Source organism: Impatiens glandulifera, chromosome 3 (genome assembly GCF_907164915.1).
Source record: "Impatiens glandulifera chromosome 3, dImpGla2.1, whole genome shotgun sequence".
Taxonomy (NCBI): Eukaryota; Viridiplantae; Streptophyta; class Magnoliopsida; order Ericales; family Balsaminaceae; genus Impatiens; species Impatiens glandulifera.
This window is the reverse complement of record NC_061864.1, coordinates 10,132,333-10,157,717: the sequence shown is the minus strand read 5'-3', so window position 1 is coordinate 10,157,717 and position 25,385 is coordinate 10,132,333. Positions and strand designations below refer to the sequence as shown.

At 30.2% G+C, this 25,385-nt stretch overlaps 3 protein-coding genes across 3 annotated transcripts; 1 reads left to right on the top strand and 2 right to left on the bottom strand.

Moving 5' to 3' along the window:
• Positions 1 to 1,150: 1,150 nt before the first annotated feature.
• On the bottom strand, positions 1,151 to 2,923 carry LOC124931799 (universal stress protein PHOS34). The gene is made up of 5 exons (XM_047472357.1): positions 2,602 to 2,923; positions 2,392 to 2,495; positions 1,910 to 2,031; positions 1,588 to 1,676; positions 1,151 to 1,348 (listed from the first exon to the last, which is right to left on the bottom strand). The coding sequence occupies exons 1-4, from the start codon at positions 2,813 to 2,815 to the stop codon at positions 1,598 to 1,600; spliced, it is 519 nt and encodes a 172-aa protein (XP_047328313.1). The 5' UTR covers positions 2,816 to 2,923; the 3' UTR covers positions 1,151 to 1,348; positions 1,588 to 1,597.
• A 9,291-nt stretch (positions 2,924 to 12,214) lies between these two features.
• LOC124928920 (ubiquitin carboxyl-terminal hydrolase 17-like) lies at positions 12,215 to 18,999 on the top strand. The gene is made up of 11 exons (XM_047469173.1): positions 12,215 to 12,882; positions 14,270 to 15,563; positions 15,653 to 15,741; positions 16,401 to 16,486; positions 16,584 to 16,746; positions 16,847 to 16,964; positions 17,068 to 17,225; positions 17,596 to 17,680; positions 17,760 to 17,972; positions 18,068 to 18,129; positions 18,218 to 18,999. The coding sequence occupies exons 1-11, from the start codon at positions 12,545 to 12,547 to the stop codon at positions 18,756 to 18,758; spliced, it is 3,147 nt and encodes a 1,048-aa protein (XP_047325129.1). The 5' UTR covers positions 12,215 to 12,544; the 3' UTR covers positions 18,759 to 18,999.
• A 1,220-nt stretch (positions 19,000 to 20,219) lies between these two features.
• On the bottom strand, positions 20,220 to 21,491 carry LOC124930278 (AT-hook motif nuclear-localized protein 17-like). The gene has a single exon (XM_047470633.1). It carries the CDS (start codon positions 21,377 to 21,379, stop codon positions 20,453 to 20,455), a length of 927 nt encoding a protein of 308 aa, XP_047326589.1. The 5' UTR covers positions 21,380 to 21,491; the 3' UTR covers positions 20,220 to 20,452.
• Positions 21,492 to 25,385: the final 3,894 nt, after the last annotated feature.

Here is a 25,385-nt window from a genome sequence, read left to right as displayed (position 1 = left end):
TATTTTCAAAATAAGTGGTTTCGGGACCCGAAATGAGTTGTTTCGGGACCCGAAATGAGTGGTTTCGGGACCAGAAATGATTTTTTTTACAACCTAATTGAAATTAGTTCTGGAACTAAACCCATAACAACAGCCAAACATTATATAATCATACTTTCGGGTCCCGAAATCACATTTTCGGGACCCATAACAGCCAAACATTATACAATCATACTTTCGGGTCTCTAAACCATCCATTTCCGGACTCATAATGCAACAAATACACAATAATCATAGTTTTCTATCGTTAAAATCATTAAAATCATTAAAATTCCTAACCCTAACCGCAAAAAGCTAAATGATCTTCAAATCATCAAAATGATCTACGATTCTAAAAGAGAAAATGTTATTTACCTTGTCTTTTGAGATCTGAGAGATCTTGGAGTCTTGTATGGAGATGTACCTGGACCACCAGCCTGAAAAAATAGTATGAAGTGAACACGAAGACAGACAATGAAGTGAACATACACGAAAGAGTTCTCTTACCATTTTCGATCGAAAAAAGATGAAGAAAGTAGAAGAAGTCGGGGATGCCGGAGAGAAAAATCGCCAGAGAAAAAATCGGGGTTCGCCGAAAGTGATAAATGAAAAGAAGAAAGAGAGGGAAGAAGAAAGAGGGGAAACTGAAATATTTAATTTTTTTATTTTGTTTTGCTTTTTCTCTCTCCTAGCTGGCAATGCCACGTGGGATTCGTGGAAAACAAAGAGTCGTTGTGTTTATCAATACTTTTTTTTTAAATAATAATAAAATATTAAATCAGTTTAGTGTAAAAATAATTCTTTTTAAAAAACTATAACACTTTGAACTTCTATCCTTATAAATTTATTTTAGTTCTAGAATTTAATAATTTAACCATTAAGAGAAGTTTAACGTATTAAATCTTTATTTTTTTTTTTTAATTTTAACTACGATAGTTCTTTTGACGGTTCAGTTAATTACCTTACATCCAAATTTATCCTCACATCTATCAAGCCAGAAGCCATTCACAATGTCTATCTACTATAGGCAAAATTAGACCATTCAGTCTCAAACACAACAAACTTTCTAACAGTGTGTGTAGTAGACAACAAAACATTGCACTTCTTCTTAATTTAATTGATTACATATATATGATGAAACAACATTCAACAAACTTAACTTATATATAAAATATGACTTTAATTAATTCCACTACAAATAGAAACATATTTGTAACACATGTTATTCTTCAATCTTCATAGCAGGTAGTCCCGCTTCTTCATTAACCATTGATTGTTGGAGGGTTTAGCTTAGGGAGTCCATTTAACTGACATGCTTCTTTCATGATCTCTGCATTTAATAATAGAAACTCCAAATGCCATTACTAATCTTCATTCCATTTATTTCACTACTTTATTACTAAATCTAACTCAAATGTTGTAACCCTATAGCCTAGGGCTAGTATTATTCTAATTTAAGTATGTTATTAGGAGCTTATGTATAGTAAGTAAGTATGTATGATTTGGAGTAACAAATGTGACAATTAAAAGCGATAAAATTGACAGACAGAAGAAAGTACATAGGCATACCTTGAATGGACTAAGAAGTATTCTTCACGATCATCACTGGGCATACTGCATGGTTTGTACAGTAATTGCTAACACTTCCCAGAAACATTCTGTTTACAAAATAAAGAAATTATCATACTATTGCAACTGGAGATCAGCATATCAAACGCGAGACTGAACATATATAATACAAGCTAGCTACAAATAAGCAATAATGATTGATGAGGCATAAATGGAAAACTCAGTGTTATTATTATATGAATCTCAAGCATTTCTAGCAAACAAATTAAGATCATCAATGCAACCACATACATTAAATAGTAGATTTAGGAAATAATTTTACCTTTTGATTGGACCAAAAGCACGGGAACCCATCACAAGCAAATCAGCATTCAAATTTTCAACAGCTTCACATATTTTCTCCTTTGCATCTCCGATAATCACTTCAGTTTTCACATTCTTCACCTAATACATTAGGACATACATATATGATCATATCCATCACAATGCAGGAAACAGAATCTAATTAAACTCATAGAAATCTTAACAACAACTAGCTAGCTAGCTAGCTTTAATTAAGATGTTCTTTATATTTTTCATTTGCTGCAGAGATTTTTCAGTATCAGCTATTGAGAAGCCCAGTATGTGATAGATCGAAGTTGTAAAATATGTTAATATAACCTAGAAAATATGTTCTTCTTTGAAGCCAGCCACAATAACATGAGAAATTCATGTACCTCATTCTTCAGTACAACAAAATCAAGTAGATTGTGATTAAACAAACTGTATGCTTATTTAGTCTAAAGGAGATATAAAGAGGCTAACATTTTTGTCGGAGCATATTTTCAGGGCATGAGACAAGATAGATTCGGTAATACGTCTCTGGTGAGACTCAATAGCGGCCGTGAAGGCAGGTACCTCCAAATCACCTGCATCATCATCATCATCGTTTGTTCAAATCGAAAATTAGAATCAGAAATGGCCGAATTGATATAAAACTCTCGATCAAACATGAGTTAAGATTAAGAACTTAACTGGGACCACCAAAGGGGATGGCGCCAGGATTGATGCCGGCGGCGATTGAAGGAGGTGATTGAACGTGAAGGATGATGAACTGGCCACCGGGATCGGAATCGGAATCGGAAGAAGGAGATCGTAAGTTGAGATTGTTGAGCGCCCAATTGAGAGCGTTCATGCTCTCTTCGCTTCCATCGACAGCTACAAGCACGCACCTGAGAGTTCCGGACATGGTATGATTGATTGATTAGCCTTCCTCTCTATCAACGCCGTCGCCGACTCTCTCCGGGTAGCTTCAAGCTTTTGAGTTTTTAACTGCTAACAAGTAGTCGAGTAAAGTATTCATTGGCTTCAAGTTTTTAATAAAGACTGATTTATAAATGGAATGATTGAGATAGGAATTTGAGGAGGAAATAGAAGAAAAATTAGTAGTATAATTTGATTAGGAAAAAAAATAATAAAATTTTTCTCTCTCCTCACCTTTTATCTTTTTTCTAACAAATTTTTTCTCTCTCCTCACCTTTTATCATTTTTCTAACTGTAGTGACACATCATTCTCTCCTACATCATCTCTCTAATTCTCTCCCCTTATCATTCCCTCACCTTTTTGTTTTTATTAACTTTTAATTGAAATAAAAATGGTTATTAGAGCATTAGCAGCACACAAGACCTCTGCCATCTTATTTTGTCAAATCAATATTCCCTCCCTCTTATCTAAATAATTTAAATGTGAATTTTATTTATATTATTTTAAATAAATAACTAATTTATACTATTATAACTAATATTTCTATAGGAATATTTGAAAATTTAAACCCTTAAATTGTTTAATATAATTAATTAAATATATAATATTTCTATATTATATATATTATAGAAAAATTTGAGAATTTCACCTTAAAAATGTTAAGTTAATTATAACTTAAAATATTTTTATAATTTAAAATATATTATAATATTTTTATAATTAAATATATAATTAGTATTCATATATTATAGTAAAATTTTAAAATATATATTATAGAAAAATTTGAGAATTTCACCTTAAAAATGTTAAGTTAATTATAACTTAAAATATTTTTATAATTTAAAATATATTATAATATTTTTATAATTAAATATATAATTAGTATTCATATATTATAGTAAAATTTTAAAATATATATTTATTTAATGTTATTATAATGTTACTTAAAAATAGTAAGAAAAAAATAGTATAATTAAATATATAACTAATATTCCTATATTATAGAGTATATTATATTATATAATAATGAAAATGTGAGAGTTGGGCATGACCGGCACAGAGGGGCACTGCACTCCTTTTGCTTTTACCTACAGTGCAAAAAATGAAAAAAAAGCAATGACCTGCCATTTTCCATGTTGTCCTATGCGGGCACAGGTCATGCTAGAGCATCCTTGTCCATGACCCAAAAATGGGTCATGATGCAGGTTATAGTTGATTTTGTGAATTTATCATGACCAAGTGGTTGGTCATTCCATGACCAAAATCACAATCATGTCATTGAGTCTTGATTTTTGTCAAATTTTGATAAAAATCACAACCAAACTCATCCAATAAAATACTGTCATTTGTCAGCATCTAATTGGTTGCTCATATTTTCTTTATCTCTTATCTTTAAAACTCAATTTTATTATTATTTATAATTTAAAAAAATAAATAAAATATATTAAAATTCATAATTTTTCGAGATTTATAAATAGAGATCACTCTTACTATATTTTGGAGCAAAAAAAAAATACTATTTTCTTCATTTTTACTAATTATCTTTCTTTGTTTACAATTATCTATAATTCATGATCAAGATTTTGTTGGTAATGGTTAAACACAATGACCAAAATTTTGGTCATAAAACTCTTTTCATGATCATGACTATGATCATGACCAAAAAATAGGTCATGGATAAGGATGCTTTTAGGATACCAAAAACAAAGTTAAGAGACATAAAATTACCAATTTTATTTTTATTAATTTTTGTGTTATTTTGTTGAAGAACAGATAAATTAATTAATGATATTCTTCTTCGTTGTCACATTTTCATAAGAACGTGCTTTTTTATTTTTTTATTTTTAGAGGTTTCTTCATTTTCAGTGGAATACATCGTCGTCAATGATATTATTCTAGCAACAACATCACACAAAGAAATACAAAAGTTTTTTAAGGAAAAAATTATGGGTGCGATTGTCTTAAAAAAATTCATGTTACACGCGTTCGTTTCAATTCGAAAAAATGGCTTATACAGGATAAAAAAAATTTACTCTTATTGTCATCTAAAATTCTTAAGTTATTTTTTTCTTCATTTTTTCATTTTCCTTTACAACATTTAAATGTGTTTTGCTCTCTTTATAATAAAAACTTACCATTTTCAAAATAAAATAAAATTACAACATAACAACTTTAGAGATTTAATGATTACATTTTATTTAAATAACTAATTAAATTAATTTATAAATTTAATGACTAAGAACTATTTTAAAATATTTCAAATTGACCAAATTTGAATTGAAGAGGATTATGTATATAATTTCAATGAAATTTTAAACATTTTAGTAAATTAAGGTGAGAGGTTATCACATCAAAATACGTGTACAACCTATTGTTAAGATTAAATGAGTTTTAAAGTAGAGAATTTTATGTATGTGCCTTCCACAAAATTCCCTTTTAACAAAATGTAATTTTAATTATAGGATTCTAAACGTGAGAACATGTACTTAAGAATTTGTTATTATTAGGGATTTTCTTTTTTTTTAATAATATTTTTTTTATGTAACAAAGTTGTGAATTAATTAATGGTAGAAACTAAAACACAAAATAAGACAACTAAACAATCAGACAAAAAGTGCCCATTAGAAACAAACAAGAGTCATTTTAAACCAAACATGACAAATAAATCGAAATCTGAAAAAGAACGTAAAAGAAAGTTTCTAAAATTTATTAATTTATCTGGCTCATTTCTAATATGCATATACTTTAGCCATTAAATGCAGATTAACACTAAACCCTAGACCTAATAGAATTTCGAGAATATAGAAGTAGGGAATTATCATTACCCAAAAACTATTATTTTATTTTCATTTTAGACTTTATGGAATTATGAATAATTTAAATGTTTACATATGGGTTTCTTTCTGAATTATATATTAATTTATTATACTGTAACAGACAGCAATATTATCTAGTGCAGGCCCATGTGATAGAGAGATATACTAGCTAGAAGACATTAATAATTATGTGAATTGCAGCATGCATGATCTGATTCTCTATAGCCGCCACATGTGCATCATCATGCATGTCCTCATCCTACACATATATAAATATATATATAAACGGTTATTTCGATACTTTCCATATAAATAAATAACATTTTTCTCATTGTAAAGATTGTGGTGCAGATACCGACAATGCAGGTACGTATATAGCATCGAATTAACCATATATACACACGAGAAATAACATTAACTATTGCGATTGTTTTTATGGTGGTTTACTTAGTTAGAGAAAAAGAGTTGAATTTTCTGTGGTCGTAGTTATACGATGAATATTATAACGCTTTTCTCATATTCATTTTTAAAAAATCGGTGAAATTAGTTACGAAGTTATTTGTTTTTCTTAAAATTTACGAGTTATCCTGTTTTTATTATTTTCATGTTTTATAAAAGTTTTTTTTATGGCATGTTTTATCGTTGAATTTTATTATTAACAATTTAAAAAAAAAATAAAAAATGAAATGGAGTATCTTTCTGATTTAATTGACTAATTACATTGTATTATATATATCATATATGCTCTTGTATATTTTTTCACTTTTAAATTTTAATACGTTGGATAATAACTCATTTGTAATATAAAGTGTGTAGTAAGTCATAAGTTCGAGTACGTATCAGATTTGAATCTTTTATAAAAAAAAACTTTTGTTATAAAATATTATTAAAATATTGTTCTTAACTATCATCTTCTAGACTACATAATCCGGTATATGCTTCTAAAACATATGAGATTATGTAAAGACAATATATATGTAATTTATATTATTAACTTACAGTATATTAATTAGTTACTATTTTAAAAAGATTGAGATACATAACAACGTGACGAAGGCGGTCAAAATCAAGAGTTTGCGTAGAATCGTTAGTTTAGTTGTAAATTCGTAAAATCTAGAGTTTACGTGAAATCGTAAGAGTTTAATTTTAAAAAATAATAGTTATATATTATTATTATTTATACTTATAAATAAGTATTTTGTACTTAGCCAATTTTAAAAAATTATATATTTTAATATAAAATTAATTAAAAAATAATAATAAGTAAATAACACTATAAACATTATGTTTACAAAATTAATTATATTAATTGATTTAAATAAATAATAACTTTAATTTTTAATTTAATTAATATAATTTTTTTTTTTAAATAAAATCATATAGAATCGTAAAATCGAAATTATTTATAAACTCGTAAACTCGTCTTATTATCGTAAATTTAAAATCGTAAGAATTTACATATTTAAGAGTTTACATAAAATCAGACTCGTTAACCATATGTGAAATCGTAAAATCGTAAGATTCTAAGAGTCAACTCAAGATTTTAACAGTCTTGAATGTGATAGATAATATTTTTTTAACTGTATTTAAGTTCATTGTAATCCTATATACATCTATCTCTAGATGTAACCTTCTTATTATAACTAGGTAAATAAATTAAAATTGATTTTCATTTTGATGAGTGCTTAATTACGTGGTTATTTGTTATACAATACAATATATACACAAATGTCATGACCAAGAGATTGTCTTGCTCAATTGATGTTTTTTTATTAACTTCTGGGTTAGATTATTCTTTGTAATAGTTTTCAAACTCTTATATTATAAAATATTGAAAATGCGTCTATTAACAAAATTATAGATATGTATTATTTTTTGCTTCAAATGAAAGGTGGAGAACATGACCCATCAATAACATTGACGTATGATGTAGAATGAAGATAAACATTTGTAAAGACAATCCACCTTTACAACTTTCTAAGGTAGAAAATTTCAAAACAATTTATATATATCTAGATATTATTCAATGACATACCATAGTCACACTGATTAATTTCCTAATATTATAATTACATGGAACTATTATTAAATTCCAAATCATTATATATAAGAACCGGCCAACATAAAAATGTCACTAATTTTAATAACAAATTTAAAACTAAATTATAGCCCTCTCTCCATCAATAGATCATGTTAATTTGTTGAGCTCTCAGTCTCATCACACTAAAAAAAAAGTATTTATTTAAGTATATATAAATTGGGTCATAACAATTAATTTAGATTTACATTATTTTATTAAATAAACTTGTCTCTTCTCAGAAAAAAAAAATTAAAAAAAAGTAGGCATTTTGACTTTAAAGCTTACGTAATACATCATTCATTCCTAGTTAGGAAAAATCATTTTTACATATAAACTAAAAATTACTTTATTTAATGTAGAGTTATTTAGAAATAATAAAAATAATATTTTTTTTTGACTGTTTTTATTTGAAGTGGTCTATTTTTTATTCATTCATTTTGAGATTAGTATGTGGAGTATTATTTATTACAAACTGTTAAAAAAATAATAATTGATTATGATTTTGAGAAGATGACGAGTATTTTTAGTAAAAATATTTAAGGTATTTATATATATAAATAAAATAAAAACAATAATTTAAAATAATATGTATTTTAATATTTTAGTTAATGAATTGAGTGATATGATAAATAAAAGAAGAGTATATTATTATAAAGAAATAAACTTAGAACTTTTATAAAATATAGTGAACAAATAAATATATTGATGATTTAATATATTTAATTATGTTTTATAGTGTTCGGGACATAATTGGGGTGAGATCGGGGCGGGGACACAAATACCATCCCCGTCCATCCCCGTTCGGTTTCGAGAAAAACCGTCCCAAACAAGGTAATTCGATTCGGTTTTCACATTACGGTTTCAAATTGACATCCTTACGAATCAGTCCATATGCCTCTTTTACATGACTGCATCTGAGATTTGAAATGATTATATATATATATATATATATATATATATTTATTTATTTATTGCATAAACACTTAAATTAATTGCACAAATAAATACAATAAAACATCAATAACAAAAGTGATATAAAAAAGTAAAAACTTCCACCAAAATTAAGTTGTTACCTAACCCTAACAATAACTAATACAAAATACATCTCTTTGCTAGGGTATATGATTTCTTCTCATACTGAACTCGTCCATCCAACAAATTTTGAACTATTGAGATGACGAGTTCTAAGTTTTATTATCTATAAGAGAACAAATTAATTTAGGATTTATAAAAAAAATAAAAATATTAACCTACTTAAACGCAGAATGATGTATTATAACCCGGTCACTAAATAATTTAAGTGACAAAAATTTGCCTAGGTTTCAATAGTTACTAAGATTATTCTCAAGTTCTCTATAAAGAAATGGATGATTTGTCTTTAAATGTATATAGTATCATTTCATATCGTATATTTCAGTCTTATTCATTAATTATTTATCCTCTATTTCTTTTACTATCAGAACACAATTTTCATTAACTTGCCCATGTATGTCACTGTAGAATGTAATTTATTAATTATAATGTAGGTAAGATTTGACATTTAATTTGTTAGCTTTAGCTTGGTTTTGGATGATAAAGTCTTAAAAGAAATATATTTGTTTGTTGAGAAAATATGTATGTACCTTTTTGGTTAATCGGTTAATAATGGAGGCATAATAACTTATTTTATAAGGTTAATTGAAAGCTTTGTTTGAAAACATCTAAATTCGGAACTAATTAATCCGAGTTTAAATAAAAATAAGTTATAGGACAATTTCATAGATACCAAAGACTTAACTACCCTAATGAGTTATTTATTTATTTTAACTTTTATAATCAGTTTTGTTTGTGTTATTTTCTTTAACTTACCTTGACTTATCGATGTTTTAATCTCTACTTCAATCGGAAAATATATAATACATAAAAATAAATAAATTATTGTTTTTTTAAAATAGATTTATGATTATTGTGTAATATTGCCCCTGACTTTCAAATTCAGGAAGGGCCAGGCCATATTGAAGAACCATGTTATTATTAATTATGAATTTATGAGCGTTAGTTAACTATAGACAACCAACTATTACTATTTCCATAATAATATATTAAATACTATATTGTCAGGACGTGTTATACAATTTTAGTTATTTAATTATGTGAATCTATTCTAACTAGTTTAGTTTAAATTTAAGAAACATTGCAATAAAGTAATTTTTTTTATATAAACAAAAACTGATTGATATTTTTAAATGTATTCATAAATAAAACAAAATTGAATATTAAATTATAAAAAAATAAACTAATAAAGAAAGTTGACTCACACTACAAAACAGAAGATTTAGTAGAAAAATCAGTCTCTTTATTTCATTTCATCCCGCGTTTTTGTGGAAAAATTAGAATAAATATAATATATTTAGAAATATATATATATATATATATATATATATATATATATATATATATATATATATATATATATATATATATATAATTGTTTCTTTAAGAGTTTTCTGTATAAGGATATTTCAAGTCATTAATCTTACAATTTATATTAATAAAATTGTTTTAATTTCCGTTTTAATCCTATAAACATTGTTCATTCAAGTTCTATAAGGCTTAATATCAACATTAATGTTTTTAAATGAGAAAATATTTGTCATGGTCCAATTTGAAATACATTTATATTTCTATATATGAATCTAAAATGTTTAATTTATTTAAATATATTAGAATAATCTATATACTATGTGTTGTTTATTTTAATACAAATATATTATATATAAGACTCTCACCAGTCACCATTGTCCATACAATAAAATTAAATCCTCAATAACCAAAAGAAACAAATTAATTAAGCTAAAGTTTTAGTCCTACCTACCTATAATTTGTCAATGACGTTAAATTGATAGACAAAAATTAACATACAACATGGAAAATTGGAATTATTAAAAGAAAATGTTGAAAAAATAAATATAACTACGTTTAATTCCATAACAAATGTTGAAATTAAAATGACTTGGAATTTTCATATGAAAAAAAAGATTACAATCTAAATTAAAATTTAAATAAAATGGGAATGTGACTTTCAAACAATACAAGTAAGCCAAATGGAATTCTATACTTAGAAATTTCCATTTGCTACAAAATTGACCTATTTCATAAAAAGTCTTTTTCGTTACCCCACCCTCTTTAATCGTTTTGTCCCCCGACTAGAAAACGCGTATATTAAAATCCCCCAATTTCTAACACTAAAACATTCATAATTATATATATATTTTTAAAAATAACATCATTTCATACCTCTTTTTTTATATGTTCAAGCTTTAATAAAACATTTTGCTTAAAAACATAATGTATTTAGACTTAGTTAATATATAGATTTTAAATATGCCTAAATAAATGCACAAGGACTAAGTCAATGCCCAATTTTGATGATGGCTCAAAAACATATTTTACAACTAATAATAATATTTAGTTTCTATAGTAAGAATCTTTGATCTTTTTAAAAATCACTCTTATTATTTTAGTTACAATTTTTTGTTTACTATTTTTTTAAAAAAATATTTGATTGATTTAAATATAAAAGATACAACCATCCATTTATCTTATTTTTTAAATATGATCGAGTATCAAACTAAAACAACAATTATTTTTTAACATGTTCATTAAAAAAAGCACATATATATTTTAAACTACTCTAAAAAAAATCAAATAAATAAGTAAGGAGCTATAGGCTGAATAAATAAGCCAACCGGGTTGAAGAACCGGTTAAAAAACACATTCCGGGCCGGCCGAACCGGATATCTGGGTAGGTAAGGAATTCACGTCTCTAGTTGCTCCTAGGATAAAATTCTTTCCTTCCCAACAATCAAATTCTTTTTTTTTACTTATTATTAATAATAATGTTTTAAAAATTCAATCCAATTTTTTTATATATTTTTTTATAGTTCCTATTCTCAAAGAATAAATTATTGTCAAAAATAAGTTACTCTATAAGTAATTTTAAGAATATAAATATATATTATTTTTTTAAAATATTTTAATATCTTAGTTTATGTTCAGATGTATAAGATGTATGAATAAATAATATTAATAAAATAAATAAAAAAAATAAAAAAATGGTTAAATATTAAAGTCTTTTCAATTTAGGAAATTTGACGAAATGACACTAAAATAGTTTTAAATGCATTGGTGATCAGCGAATAAATTAAATTGTGTTAGTGACCACTTAAATTTTTTGTGACGAAAATATTTTCATCTTACATGAATGACAGAATCATCACACGAAAGAACATGATCGTCAAGCGAATAAAACAAGCATTCAACTTTTCACACTTTTCACAAACATTTAACCCATTATTTGAGTCATTTTTGTCAAATTTCCCTTCAATTTAAAGAATATTTAAAAATCTGAAAATTTGGTTGTAAAGTGAAAACCTAGTCTGCAAGTATTCGATAATTTCCAAAATTAGCCAGATCTTTCTCTCACTACTTACTTGTATCCTTCCTTGTTCAAAATTCGCCCTAAAAATTGTCGATCTGAGCCAGGTCTTGGAATCATTTCTAAAGATGACAGTGTTGTAATCCACACACACAGCGGCTTCATTGCATTCTGTATGGGATTGTTTTCAATATAAAGTATATTTATTTCATAAAATTTGTTTCTTTCTCTTCTCAATCATCAACAACCGAGCTGGATAAATTCTTGTCTTCTCGATCGGCTGCATGCTAAATCTGACCTTGAAGCGCTGCCGTGATCGTTGCCGGAAGATTATTTATGCGAGTGAGATTTGGATTCCATTGTGCTGTCTGCATAGTAGTTGGGAACGGATAGAAAGATAAATGCTTGTCGGAAGGGATATAGGGTTTTCGTACCCGGTCCTGTTTTTTTCTCTCATCGGTCCACTCTTCTTTTTCTTTCTACGCCGGCGATGGCAACGTTATGTCGCTAGAAAAGAAGAGATCAATAGGCTTTTGATTTTGGCGGCAGAGGAGGCGGCAAGGGTTGAACTTGAGTTCACTGCAGACTACTACACTAGTTCAGTTCCATCGTTTATTCCACCGCCACAGCAACAGCCACAGCCACCAACACCGACACCGCCGCCGCAGCAGTACATATGTGCTGTGTGTTCCGCCCCCACCAAAACTCGCTGTGCCAGATGCAAGGCTGTTCGTTACTGGTTAGTAAATTCCTAATCTTGCTTTCTCTTGTCATATGTCATTTGATGCTTGTATCCATGCCTGGCCTCAAAGTTTCTTTATTGTTTTTCCTATTCACAATTCTCCACATATCTATTAGATTAACAGGACATGTCTTGGTAGGGATCGGATGTTCTAGGTATAAATCCTTTTCAGTTTATGTCTTAGGACAATCATATATTGTGAAATGGAGGGTGAAAAGTGCCGCCTAGGCATAGTCAGATGTTGATGTTAGTATTGGTTGTTCATCTTGAAGTTGATAGGATTTATTACGATATGATACCTTTGACAGAGCTAGAAACATTAGCAGATGATGGATTGACTCTATGTCGTGTGGGTGCTTGTCTCCAAAATATGTCGCAACGATTAGACTTCAGAATAAGTGTCATAATTGTACTATGGAAATCTACAATGATGTCTGTATTCCAGTGTTACTAAAAATTAGCACTGCCTGGGGAAAAAAAGAATTGGTTGAGAGGGCTAAGAGGAGGTTGTATTAATAACTATTATTAATTAAAGATGTTCATCTACTTTGTGCATACTATTACCTAATTAGTCCCTAGAGGAACTTGTTTTTTTTTAATAAATTGGGACTATCATGTTAGTACTAGCAGCTTTGCGTATGCATGAGTTCAACATTTGATCGCGAGTACTTAAATTCCTGATTAAACTTCCTAATTTGATTGAAAATCCTAGGGGTTATTTGGCTCTGCTTATGGGGGGTTATTGGGGATTCTCTCAATATTAGCCGTTACTTTAAGAATTTCCCTCGTCATCATACACTTTTTCTCTAAAATATTTCCTACAATCAAATTTAGTCCGTGAAAAGTGGTACTTGTAGCATGTGAATTTGATTGTCTTAATCAACAGGCTGGGGCTCTCAATTTCATCCAACCCCCCATCAAAAAAAAAGGAAAAGCTTAATGTCAAACAACCCCCTAGTTGACTTTCACCTCCAGGAAAGCGTAATCTTTTCTTAGTTGAATTCATGCTGAATAGATGGAGGATTTAAACATTTATGTTTTTTTCAAGAGGAAAAACTCCTTCATTAATGTCTCTTTAAACCCATTAAAGGGTTTTATTGGTGGTAACTTTCTATCAATGAGCTTTTTAAGAATTTGTTATCAATGGCTAAGTCTCTAAGAAGATAAAAAAGTAAGGCCAGCCTTGTTTACAACATCCTTTGGTGCATTTGGATGGAGGTGAAATACCAAACTAATTAAATAATCTTATCTTTAATACCAAACTAATTTTTAATCGAAGATGAATGATGAAAACAAGGAAATTGCTTAACATTTTGCTTGATTATTGTAATATGGCATCTTATGATTCCATATTGGTTACCTGATACATAAGTTTTTTTTCTAGCTCAAGCAAGTGTCAAATCGTTCATTGGAGACAACGCCACAAGGATGAATGCCATACTTTTACCATTCATGATGACACTGATAATGGATTTGAAGATGCCGAGAAAGAATCAAAGCACCTAGAATATGAGAATGGCATAAACAACATTGGAACAGAAGATGATTCACATACAAAGTCTGATGGACACTTTCCTGAAGATCTATCCTCTCATTTGGATTTATCTTCAGAGGACTCCTCTCTAAATGATGAATCTGAAGTTGACTGTATTGCTCCTGGGGAAGGAATTGATTCTCATTTTGAGAGCTTATCTGAACATGACTCCAAAAGTAATGTCTTGGACAATGCTAAGAGTAGTTGTGTTGCTGATGTTGAAAAGGTTAAACTATCATTATCAGAGAGGACCTATGTTAATGACACTGTAAATCATTTAAATAGTCCTCCAAATTCGATCAAACACAAATCAAGAGTCATTAATCAGAATAGCCAGAACATATCATCCAAATCTGTGGGTTCCTTTAAAAGCGACTTCTGTAAATCCCCGCTCTCGGACCCTTCAGTACCTTCTACTGATTTCTGGGATGGAACCATCAAGGCCGGTCGTGCCAGACTTGATGCTCAAGGAGATTCGGCTCAATCCAAATCAAGTAGAGATTCTGGCATTGATGCTGATGAAGAATCTGTTCTAAACAGGTCACATGGAGATGGCAATTGTGGCATTGATGATATTGATGCTCATGAAAACTCTGCTCAATATAGGTCAAGTAGAGATGACAACTGTAGCATTAATGATTCGATACCCCCTCCAAGTTCTTCTTTCAACTTGCATAAGAGTAGGGCTTCTAATATCAGGAAAGACGATTCTAATACTTCTACTCCAGGAATTTCCATGACAACCAAAATTAGGGGCAGGACTATTTTACCTGAAGCTACGCAGGGGAACTCTTCTAACACCAATAACTTGCAATCATCCACTAGTCTTCGTACTTCCAAGACTGGTAGTGTAGGGTCATTCACCGAAGGGAAAAATCAGGTACTAAGTCCATTGGTTTCTGAATCTGGTGGCAGTAAAAATACTTTGGCTAGAGATGCTCCTCTTTTATCCAGCATCAGAACAAGTTCAGTTCAGGATGCAAAGCCTATGCAATCAGATGGTTCCAGCTCTGTTCCTGCTAGTTCACATTTCACAGATCATTCTCCTAATGTTAACAATGGATTGAGAGCCTCAGTTTTGAAAGTTGTTGAACAGCCGCCTAAATCATCAAGACATTATTTAGCTGGGCGATATGATAACAAGGTTGGAGCTGGAATCTTTTTGTGCTAGTTAGCTTGATAATTATTTATATGTGGTGCACTGCCTCTACTGACTATATATCTCTTTTGTAGGCTTTATTTCCTTATGATCAATTTGTTAAACTTTATAACTGGAAGAAGGTTGAACTACAGCCATGTGGTCTAATGAATTGTGGGAACAGGTAAATTCAAGCAGTTTTTGTTTCTGGTGCATTTGTTTTCAGATTACAATCACACATGTATAAACAGAAATATATAACGAAAAAATGTTTCTCATATCTTTTGAATCCATTTTTTTGCAATAAAAAAGAGCTTCCAACAATTGTTTTCTTTCCTTTTCACCCATGTTCGGTATTGAGAGTAGAAGTACTGATTTGGCCTATAGATATAGAGAACTTAATATCTTGAAATTTAAGGTCCTGGCCATTCTTATTGTGTTTTCGTACATAGTTTTGTTCTGTTACATTCAGGATTTAGGATGTAGTAAAATTTCATTTTATGTCTTACCATTGAGAAAATGGTAAGTACCTCGATTATGATTTGTATTTTTGTTTATGCCACTCTATTGTGATGTAACTACTGAGTAATTTGAGCTGTGATAAAAGGATGGCTGGAGTTTCAGATGTTGTATGTTTATTTGGTCCCTCCTTGATATCCTCAAATATTTACATTTAATACAAACCATCAATAACTTATATATATATATATATATATATATATATATATATATATATATATATATATATATATATATATATATATATATAACTATTTTATACACTTTGGATGTCTGTGTTCATCTTGTTTACCTAACATTTATTTTTTATTTCTGGTTTGGCAGCTGTTATGCTAATGTTGTGCTACAGTGCCTAGCATTTACACCACCCCTGACTGCTTATTTTCTCCAAGGGATTCATTCTAAAGCATGTAGGTGTTTTGATCAATCTTCCTTTTGCTGGATTTATTAGAATTAAAATTTTCTGTTTGGTTTTATGTGTTCCCTTTGGTTTCTCTATATTCAAAGGTGTAAATAAAGAGTGGTGCTTCATCTGTGAGTTTGAAAGTCTCATTATGAAGGCAAAGGGAGGCATTTCTCCTGTGTCTCCTATTGGTATACTATCCCAAATTCAAAATATTGGGAGTCATATGGGTAATGGTAAACAAGAAGATGCTCACGAATTTCTAAGGTTAGCAAGTGTTGTTTGATCATTTACTCTTCTTGTCTATTGGTATTTGGAATTCATCATTGTTTGGGTTTGCAAGCCTTCTGATGATTGAAACATCCAGGTATGCCATTGAAAAAATGCAATCTGTTTTCCTCAAGGAAAATGGGGCAAATACATCAGGCTGCTTGGAGGAAACAACTCTGATAGGACTTACATTTGGGGGTTACCTTCGGTCAAAGGTACTTATTTTCTTACTATGTTTGGGTAGGATCCATCAATGACAAGAATTGTGTAGCATGAATGTGATAGAAAGAATTAATATACAAGGTTGTGATGTTGCAGATCAAATGCATGAAATGTGGAGTTAAATCTGAAAGGCATGAGAGAATGATGGATCTTACTGTTGAGATAGAAGGTAATATTGGAACCCTTGAAGAGGCACTTGGACGGTTTACAGCTACTGAAGTTTTGGATGGTGAAAACAAGTACCATTGCAGCAGGTCGGTGGATTATCATGTTGCTTATATGTTATGTTATGTGACTGTTATTTCTTAATCAATGCATAGTTCAAGTAGTTTTTCAAGCAAATCAGTTTTTTCTTGGATGCCATTTTTGGCTCCATATGTCTTGAAATTTGAGAATTGAAAATATGGCCATGTGTCTTTGTAATGTTTTTGTAACAAGGCATTTTTTTTAGAATTAAAGGAGAACTAGCATGACACCCCCACACCCATGGTCCCACGCTTAACAAGGCTTTTTTATACTATGACCTAGGGTGGCACTTGTAGTAATTAGTGGTTTAAATACTATTCTAGGCTTGCATCACTTTCTGACATTATTGTTTTACCCTTTCTGGGTGTTGATTATCAGATGTAAATCCTATGAGAAAGCCAGAAAAAGGTTGACAGTGTATGAAGCTCCTAACATTCTCACAATAACATTAAAGCGTTTTCAGGTGAACCTTCAAAACCTTTGCATGATAATTTTAACCTTCTTTGGCAACATTCTTATGGTTGTTTTTCATATTTTTGTAGTCTGGTAAGTATGGGAAGCTCAACAAGTCAATAAAGTTTCCAGAAACTCTGAATCTTGCCCCGTGCATGAGTCGGACAAGCGATAAGTCACCTGTTTACATGCTCTATGGAGTTGTGGTGCATTTGGACACCATGAATGCAACATTTTCTGGTCATTACGTCTGCTACATAAAAAACGTCCAGAACAAATGGTTCAAGATTGATGACAGCAATGTACGATCTCTCCGTCAATTAAATTTGTATTCAAGCGAATATTTGAGTTAAAAAACTAAATTCTCTTGTGCTTCTGAATTTAAATCGTTGGTCAGGTTAAAACTGTGGATCGTGAAAGTGTCTTAACAAAGGGGGCATATATGCTTCTGTATGCCAGGTCAGTAATGTTCTCTTACGGAGTACTTTTCATATCACAACATCCATTCCAGGCTGGAAATCTGAACGTTTTTATTTTTTCTTTGAAGATGCTCACCTCGTGCTCCTAGGTTGGTAAGGAATCCATGTATACCACATGAGATAAGAAACTTAAAGTGCCCTTCTAAGCACGTGTTGAACAAGCAAGGACGAAAATCCAGGATCCTTTATCCAGTTCATGGTTCTTCTCAGCCAATGCTTTCTTCAATTCATGACGAGGATTCCTCCAGTGATAATGCTTCATCTCTTTTCTCCGAGGAATGCTCTTGCAGCACTGAGAGCAGCAATGTGGACTCTACAGTCTCGGATGATATATTTGAACAGTTTTTAACCGATGTTGGATGTCATGTGAACAACCTGTGGAAGCATTCATCAGATTCAGACTCATCTTCTTCCTCGTCTTCATCCTCGCCTTCTCCTTTGTACGCCAGGTACCCTTATCATGATGCCAGTCCCATTTCGAATCCTGAATCAGGTAAATCTAGTAGAGAATTAGGTAGTAGTTGTAGGGAGCCCGACTCAGAGAGAATAGGGCGGGTTAACGATGGTGTACCATTGAGAAGATCAATCCGGGAAAGAAAGAATGGGTAAAATAAGAGTGTTTTGGTTGGTTGGGGGGGAATTAGGGATAGTCTATATGTATGTATTGTCATATATCGGTTGAGATGGCTTTTTTTTTTTTTGTGGGAGACTTGAAATTGGCCATCATTTTGTCTATAACTCTCCCTAGACCTTGTAATACCAATATTCTTTATTGCTATATATAAGTGATGTATAGTGGAACTGGTGATGATGTTCATTAGTTTATGGCGAAATTCTTTAAAATTGGTGGGTTTTTCTTCTTTAATGGATGAGATCGATCTTACTAGATTGTTAGCCTTTCAGTTTGAAGTTGAATCATGTATGTGGACAAGTGTTGTTTTTGGTGTGTGTGTGGGGGAAGGGGTGGGGGGGGACCATAGGGCATTAGGCAGAAGAAGGAAAGAGCGGGGAAAGGGGAAGATCACTACTAGACAATGTGAAAAACGAAACACCCTTAAATTTTCTACAATTACCAAAGAAAAGGTTAAAATGCATTTGGTCCCTTACCCAAAGTCTCTCATGAGAAGTGTTATGTCTGTGTGAAATTGGAATTGATTTTTGTTTGTCAAACTTTGGTTTAAGAGATGTTAAAAGAGTCGTTGGTGGGTTGTCTGTCCCCTTGCTTTTGAGTGATGAAGAAACCCCCACCACCCACATAATAAAGGTGTGTTTGACAATTCAATATCCTTCCTTCTTTCTTTATTGACAACTATAGCTAACAAACAGTGTCTAGAGTAAGGGAAGACAATTTGAACTTGGGGCTAGGGAGGAGGAGGAGGAGATAACCAAACTAAACTTCTTCAGAACTGGCCATATTATTGTTACTCACAAGACAACAAACATCTTAGACTTGTCATAAAAAATTGACATATCATTAAGTCATGGGAGTGGTTGCAACACCAAACTAATTTGAAAAGTTGAAATAATAATAATAATGTATTGCCAAGACTTGTGAGCCATAGCTTGGTTTCTTGTTAGGTCAAGAGATTTGGTCGAAATGTATTGCTGAGACTCGTGAGCTTGGTTTCTTGTTAGGTCAAGAGATTTGGTCGAAATGTATTGCTGGGAATTGTGAGCCATAGGTTGGTTTCTTGTTAGGTCAAGAGATTTGGTCGAAATGTATTGCTGGGACTCGTGAGCCATAGCTTGGTTTCTTGTTAGGTTGCGGGGACTCGTGAGCCATAACTTGGTTTCTTGTTAGGTTGCAGGGACTCGTTAGCCATAGCTTGATTTCTTGTTTAGGCCAAGAGATTTGGTCTAGATGTATTGCGGGGACTCTTCTATCTAAGGGTAAAATTTCTGAAATAATCTATAATTGATTTATTTACCTAAACAATACTATGAATAATTTAATATATAAATAAATGTCATCAAACTAAACAAGCTCCATAAATAACACTTTTTAAACATAGATGTGTCTAGCATGCTCATGATAATCACCCCAAAAATAAACATCACAATTGCACCCCATGATTCATCAACATTAATATATATAGTTACCATAGATAGCTAAATATCTCAATTACAAAAACCATATAAAATTGTATCACAATCATATACTTCCTAATTAATAATCGACAATAAAAAGTAGATATTATTATTATTATTATTATGGTAAATCTAAAAATAACTATTGAAAGTGCAATGTGACCAGAATTCAGACTATTTGAATTGAAAGTTGAATAATAATAATAATAATAATATCAATAGCGGGGAGGCGGCTGCCTGGCGGTGGGGACCCAAATCACATCGGACGACCCTAAATGTGGACTAAACATAGACATCCCACATGACTCCGCCGCCGCCGCCGCCGTCTGCTTATGCTGCTGCTGATTTCCATCTTCACCGCTGCCGGAAGTCCCTCCCGTCGCCGAATTCTCAATCGCCTCCTCCTCCTCCAACGGTAACCTATGAAACGAAGGATTATTAAACGACGCCGCGATCAGATAAACTGTTCCGGCCGCCAGTAGTGGTCCCACCACCATCCCTCCAATTACTTGCCCCTGTGGTCCTCCCAATGAAATCGTAAACCCGTTTGCCGCCGCTCCGGCCATTACTGCATCCGCCGACGGCGGCAATATCGTAGCCGACAAAGATAAAACATCGAATCGTCCTTGGAAGGTAACCGCAGACGCCGAGGTAGAAGGCTGTCGGATTGTCACGTTCGCCACAACACCCGAACCCGTAAGAACGCAAAGACCCGTATTTCTACGTCGACAGAAACGATTTACCGACGAAACGACGTCGCATCCGCCTGGAAGTTCTAGAATATACGGACTCATGGATCCGGGTTCCGGTTCGTTGTTGACGGAAACTGCTGGCTTCGACTTATTCTTGGATCCGGGCGGGCGACCGCGTGGTCGCCGGACGACCTCGATTGAGGCGCCGTCGCCGACGGTGACGCTGCAATTGTTGTTGGTTGTTTTGATTAAATTGGATGTGGGGGGACTGCTGCGACTGTCGGCTTCCTCGGAGGTTTGGGAATCTCTGGTGGGTCGCCGGCCGGCGAGAAGAAAGTCCGGCTGGATTGGGAGAGAGAGTGAGTGGTGCTGGAGACGGTTGATTTGATGGAGCTTTCCAAATAGATTTGGATGATGATGATCGTTAGCATCTCCATATTGCCCTTTCATGATTCTTCTTCTTCTTCGATGAAGCAGAAAAAAATGAAGATCGGAGAAGATAGAACAGAGATATAGAGAGAGAAAGTGTTGTTTCTTGATTCTGTGTGTATACAGAAGAGGGATTGAACACTCTGGATAAAGACTTAAAAAGAGAGGAATGAAGTGATTATTTTTTTTTTAAATAAATAAATAAAATAAAATAAAAATTAAAACTTTTTTTACTATATCTAGATTATAGGAACATTGTCATGAAAATGGAAATTATTTTATTTTTTTAAATAATAAAACTATGGTGAAAATGTTAGATACAAAAATTACCAAATTAATTAATGTTTGGGTTATATGAGAATTGAAATTATTAACTATCTATGGCAAGTTAACTACTTTTTTATTTGAAAGTAGGATTTACCTCTAATTTGGTAAGGAGAAAAAGTACTAATATATTTTTAATGTTAGTTTATTTATATATATTTATTATCTGTATGTATTTCCTTGTTTGTGCTTCTATTTTTTTATTATTATAATTTTAAAAGTTATTTTGTAAATCTTGTGATCTTTTAATATCATGACCTCATCTTCACTTAAAGTATTAATATAAATAAAACAGATGATTAGTAATTAAATATTTAAATTTAACTTAATTATTATGGTATTACTTCATTATCATTTTCTTTGTAACGAGAAATACTAATTAATTAATCATGACATTATAAAATTCATCAATTGATTAAACATTTGCATCAAAGTTAATTAATAACCCATCTTATTAAAAATCACACAATATAAATAGACAAGGTTATATATAACAAAACAAGTGTAATTAGAAGTTTCTAATTTGCTAAGTAATTAATCTTATAAGACATATTTTTTTGATCATATTTATGGTGAAATACTTTTTTAGAAAAAATATATTTAAGTAAACATTATAATGTATATATTAATGTGTATTGAAAATAATTAAGAAATTTAATTCCTATATACAAGTGTTCAAATTATAAAAAAAAAGTTATGATTATTATAATCTTTGTAATAATTAAAGTAACCTTTAAGAAAATTGAATCTCATTGTTAATATTTGAAATCTAGATGTAATATGTTGTATTGACCAGATCTTTAAAGAAAGAAGAAATACAAATTACTATTATTATTATTTTATTAAAATAATAATTTCAGCTTAGATTATGAAAATTGTACTATTTGTAAAAAGTATATTTATATTAAAAATAAATATTTTAATTAATAATTTGAAAATGTGAATTTAAAAAACAATTGGCAGTGATTGGAAATGACCAGATCAGCTCATGAGCTGGAACTTGGTCGTGTTTTTTTTTTTACTTTATTTATTAATTAAATATTTTAGTTTGGATTAATTTAGATAAAAAATATTAATGAAATATATATTAATTATGTATATAATAATAATTTTAATAACATTTATTTGTTAAACCAAGTTCATACCAATTTCATGCGTTTAATAAAAGAATTAATAGTAAATCATTTTGTGTAATCTTTGTACACAAATAAAGTTGAAAACTTATTTGTAGTTTGTTTGATATTATTTAAAAAAAAAAAAAAAGTTTATTTAAAATATTTTTAATATTAAAATTTTTAAAATATTAAAAAAATATTTTTATATTTTAATTGATAATTTAATCAATTTATTTATTTAAAAAAATAAAAAATGTGACTTAATTTAAATAAATAATTTATTAGCGTAGAAAGTATAATAATAGAGAACAAAATCTAACAAATTAAAAAGTCTCGGACACGGTTACCAAGAGATTCTAGCACCGGAATAAATATTAGTTAATGTCGGTGTTTTTATTTTTATTTTTATTATTATTATAATTATATAATTTTGTATCTGACTATTAATTGGCCAATGTTTTATTTGTTTTAATTTAAGCCGAATTTGTGTAAATACTAAACATAAGAAAACATATTATATTATTGCTTTTATTTGCATCTATGCTATTTTATTTTATTTTTCCATTTTATCTTTTATTTTCAGTTTTATTTTCTTCCATGGTTTTTTATCATTGAATTTTCACAAAAGAAAAAAATGATATTTATAATAAATTCACCACAGATGTGCAAATTTAGTGTAAATATAAAATAATTAAATTGATTGTTCGTCATTTCAATAATAATAATAACTTAATTATGCACAAAAATTAAACTAGAGGGCTTACAAAACTTCATTCCTACAAACTTTTAAAAAATTACATATTGCCAAAATAACCGACAATAGAGCTAGAAAATCTACAAAGTTGAGGTTTTTTTGAAATTGAGGAAATCTCACAAAATTCAAGTAGTCACTTACAAATCCCTATAGTCTTCTTACATTGATTTCACACCACTACCAAGTCTCAAATCTCCCCCCCCCCCCCCCCCATTCTATTGATTAGCTGGCCAACATTCCAAGATGGAGAAGAATCACAAGGAAAGTGAACCACTAAATTAAATGTGAAAAAAAAGTAGACAAAGTGGAAGAAGATGTAGATGAATAGGATCATCTTGAGACTTGTTTGACGAAGTTGTGACCGATTGAACATCTTGGAGAGTCGTATGTAAAAGTGAGGAAAATCTTTCCCCGGAGAGAGATCATATAAAATCACCAATATGGTCGAGAAAATATAAAAGTTAATTCAAGAAAAATTAAGAGAAATAGAAGTGAACATCCAAATTATGGTTGAACTAATTTAGCTCTTTTGAGAATATTAATATTATGTTTAGAGCTGCCTATTTTTTATGTTATTGGTGCTTACTTTTTGATGTTTTATTTTATAATCTTCTTAGTCATTTATTAGTAGTTTGAAGTTACAAAGCTCTCAAAAACAAACTATTTAACACACTAGCTAAGTGTCTCTTATTTCATAAAGGCAACTAGGGTTTCTAATGAGTCAAATTTGGTTACTTATAAATTGACAACTTTTATTTTCTAATTTTTCTTGCATTATTTAGAATATATCATAGGTTATGGGTACTGAAACTTGTTTTATAATTGGACATTTTTAGTATAAAATATTTGAAAGGTTGTCAAAATGTTTTATTAAGCTACAAAATTAATTTTTAAAAAAACCATTATTTTTTGTGAAATGCATATTGTTTTAATCATTAAACCAAACTTATATAAAAAAAAAGCTAGTGTGATTTAGAGTTTGAATTAATACTTAAACTTATCTAAAACTTTAAATATATTAAAATAAACAAACAGGCAATTCAAGCCCCCTTCCCCCCAATCATCACTACTTACATCACCTAAAATTCTAATAACATGATATATATAATGTATAAATAATGATATCCGAATCATTTGTAACTTAAACAAATGATAAATCATACCTAAACTTAATCTAAAACCACCCACCAAACAAGGAAATCTGTTATTGTGGATATATAAAGAAGAAATTGAGGCCCTTAATTATGGCTTGTTTAGTATTCATCATAATTTTTTAAATTATTATATATTTATCTTTAAAGGGTGAAAGATTAAGGGTAAATTTAAATACAATCATCTACCCTTGATTATGGTTAAAAGAAAAGGGAGTGGAATCAAACAAGTCCTTATTGAAGAATAGAGTTGGATTGACATAGACAGCATGATGCTGTCTGTTCCAACTTCCAATTTGGAGGGCCTTAATATTAAGTGTTAGTTTGATTTCAATTTATTAGTTTTGATTATAAGTAAACTAAATCAAATGGGTTTTTAACAAATTTGACTAAAAAGGTAAAAACAATTAAGTGTATGAAATAATAATAGGAATAAAGTTTAGATTATAAAAAGTATAAAATTAAGGTAGGTGAATTAGATTAAATCAAACAAACCCTAATTTAGTAACTGAGATTTGAATCTTTCTTTCTTTATACATCCCCCTTCATCTTCCTCAGTCTTATCCTCCACTAATGGACGGACAGACAGACAGCATCTTATCAATTGTCCCTCTTTCTTTCTCCATCCTATCCGTCTTCTATTTCTATTTCTATTTTTTATTTTTGTTTTTGTTATAGAGGTT

What these genes read in the sequence shown, in the direction of transcription:
- LOC124931799 (XM_047472357.1), bottom strand. Translation starts at nt 2,815, where the DNA reads ATGTCCGGAACTCTCAGGTGCGTGCTTGTAGCTGTCGATGGAAGCGAA. An exon ending in CATCCCCTTTGGTGGTCCCA is followed by an intron (nt 2,496 to 2,601) that starts GTTAAGTTCTTA and finishes ATGATGATGCAG; the next exon opens with GTGATTTGGAGGTACCTGCC. An exon ending in AAATATGCTCCGACAAAAAT is followed by an intron (nt 2,032 to 2,391) that starts GTTAGCCTCTTT and finishes CTAATGTATTAG; the next exon opens with GTGAAGAATGTGAAAACTGA.
- LOC124930278 (XM_047470633.1), bottom strand. Translation starts at nt 21,379, where the DNA reads ATGAAAGGGCAATATGGAGATGCTAACGATCATCATCATCCAAATCTA.
- LOC124928920 (XM_047469173.1), top strand. Translation starts at nt 12,545, where the DNA reads ATGCTTGTCGGAAGGGATATAGGGTTTTCGTACCCGGTCCTGTTTTTT. An exon ending in TGCAAGGCTGTTCGTTACTG is followed by an intron (nt 12,883 to 14,269) that starts GTTAGTAAATTC and finishes TTTTTTTTCTAG; the next exon opens with CTCAAGCAAGTGTCAAATCG. An exon ending in CTAATGAATTGTGGGAACAG is followed by an intron (nt 15,742 to 16,400) that starts GTAAATTCAAGC and finishes CTGGTTTGGCAG; the next exon opens with CTGTTATGCTAATGTTGTGC.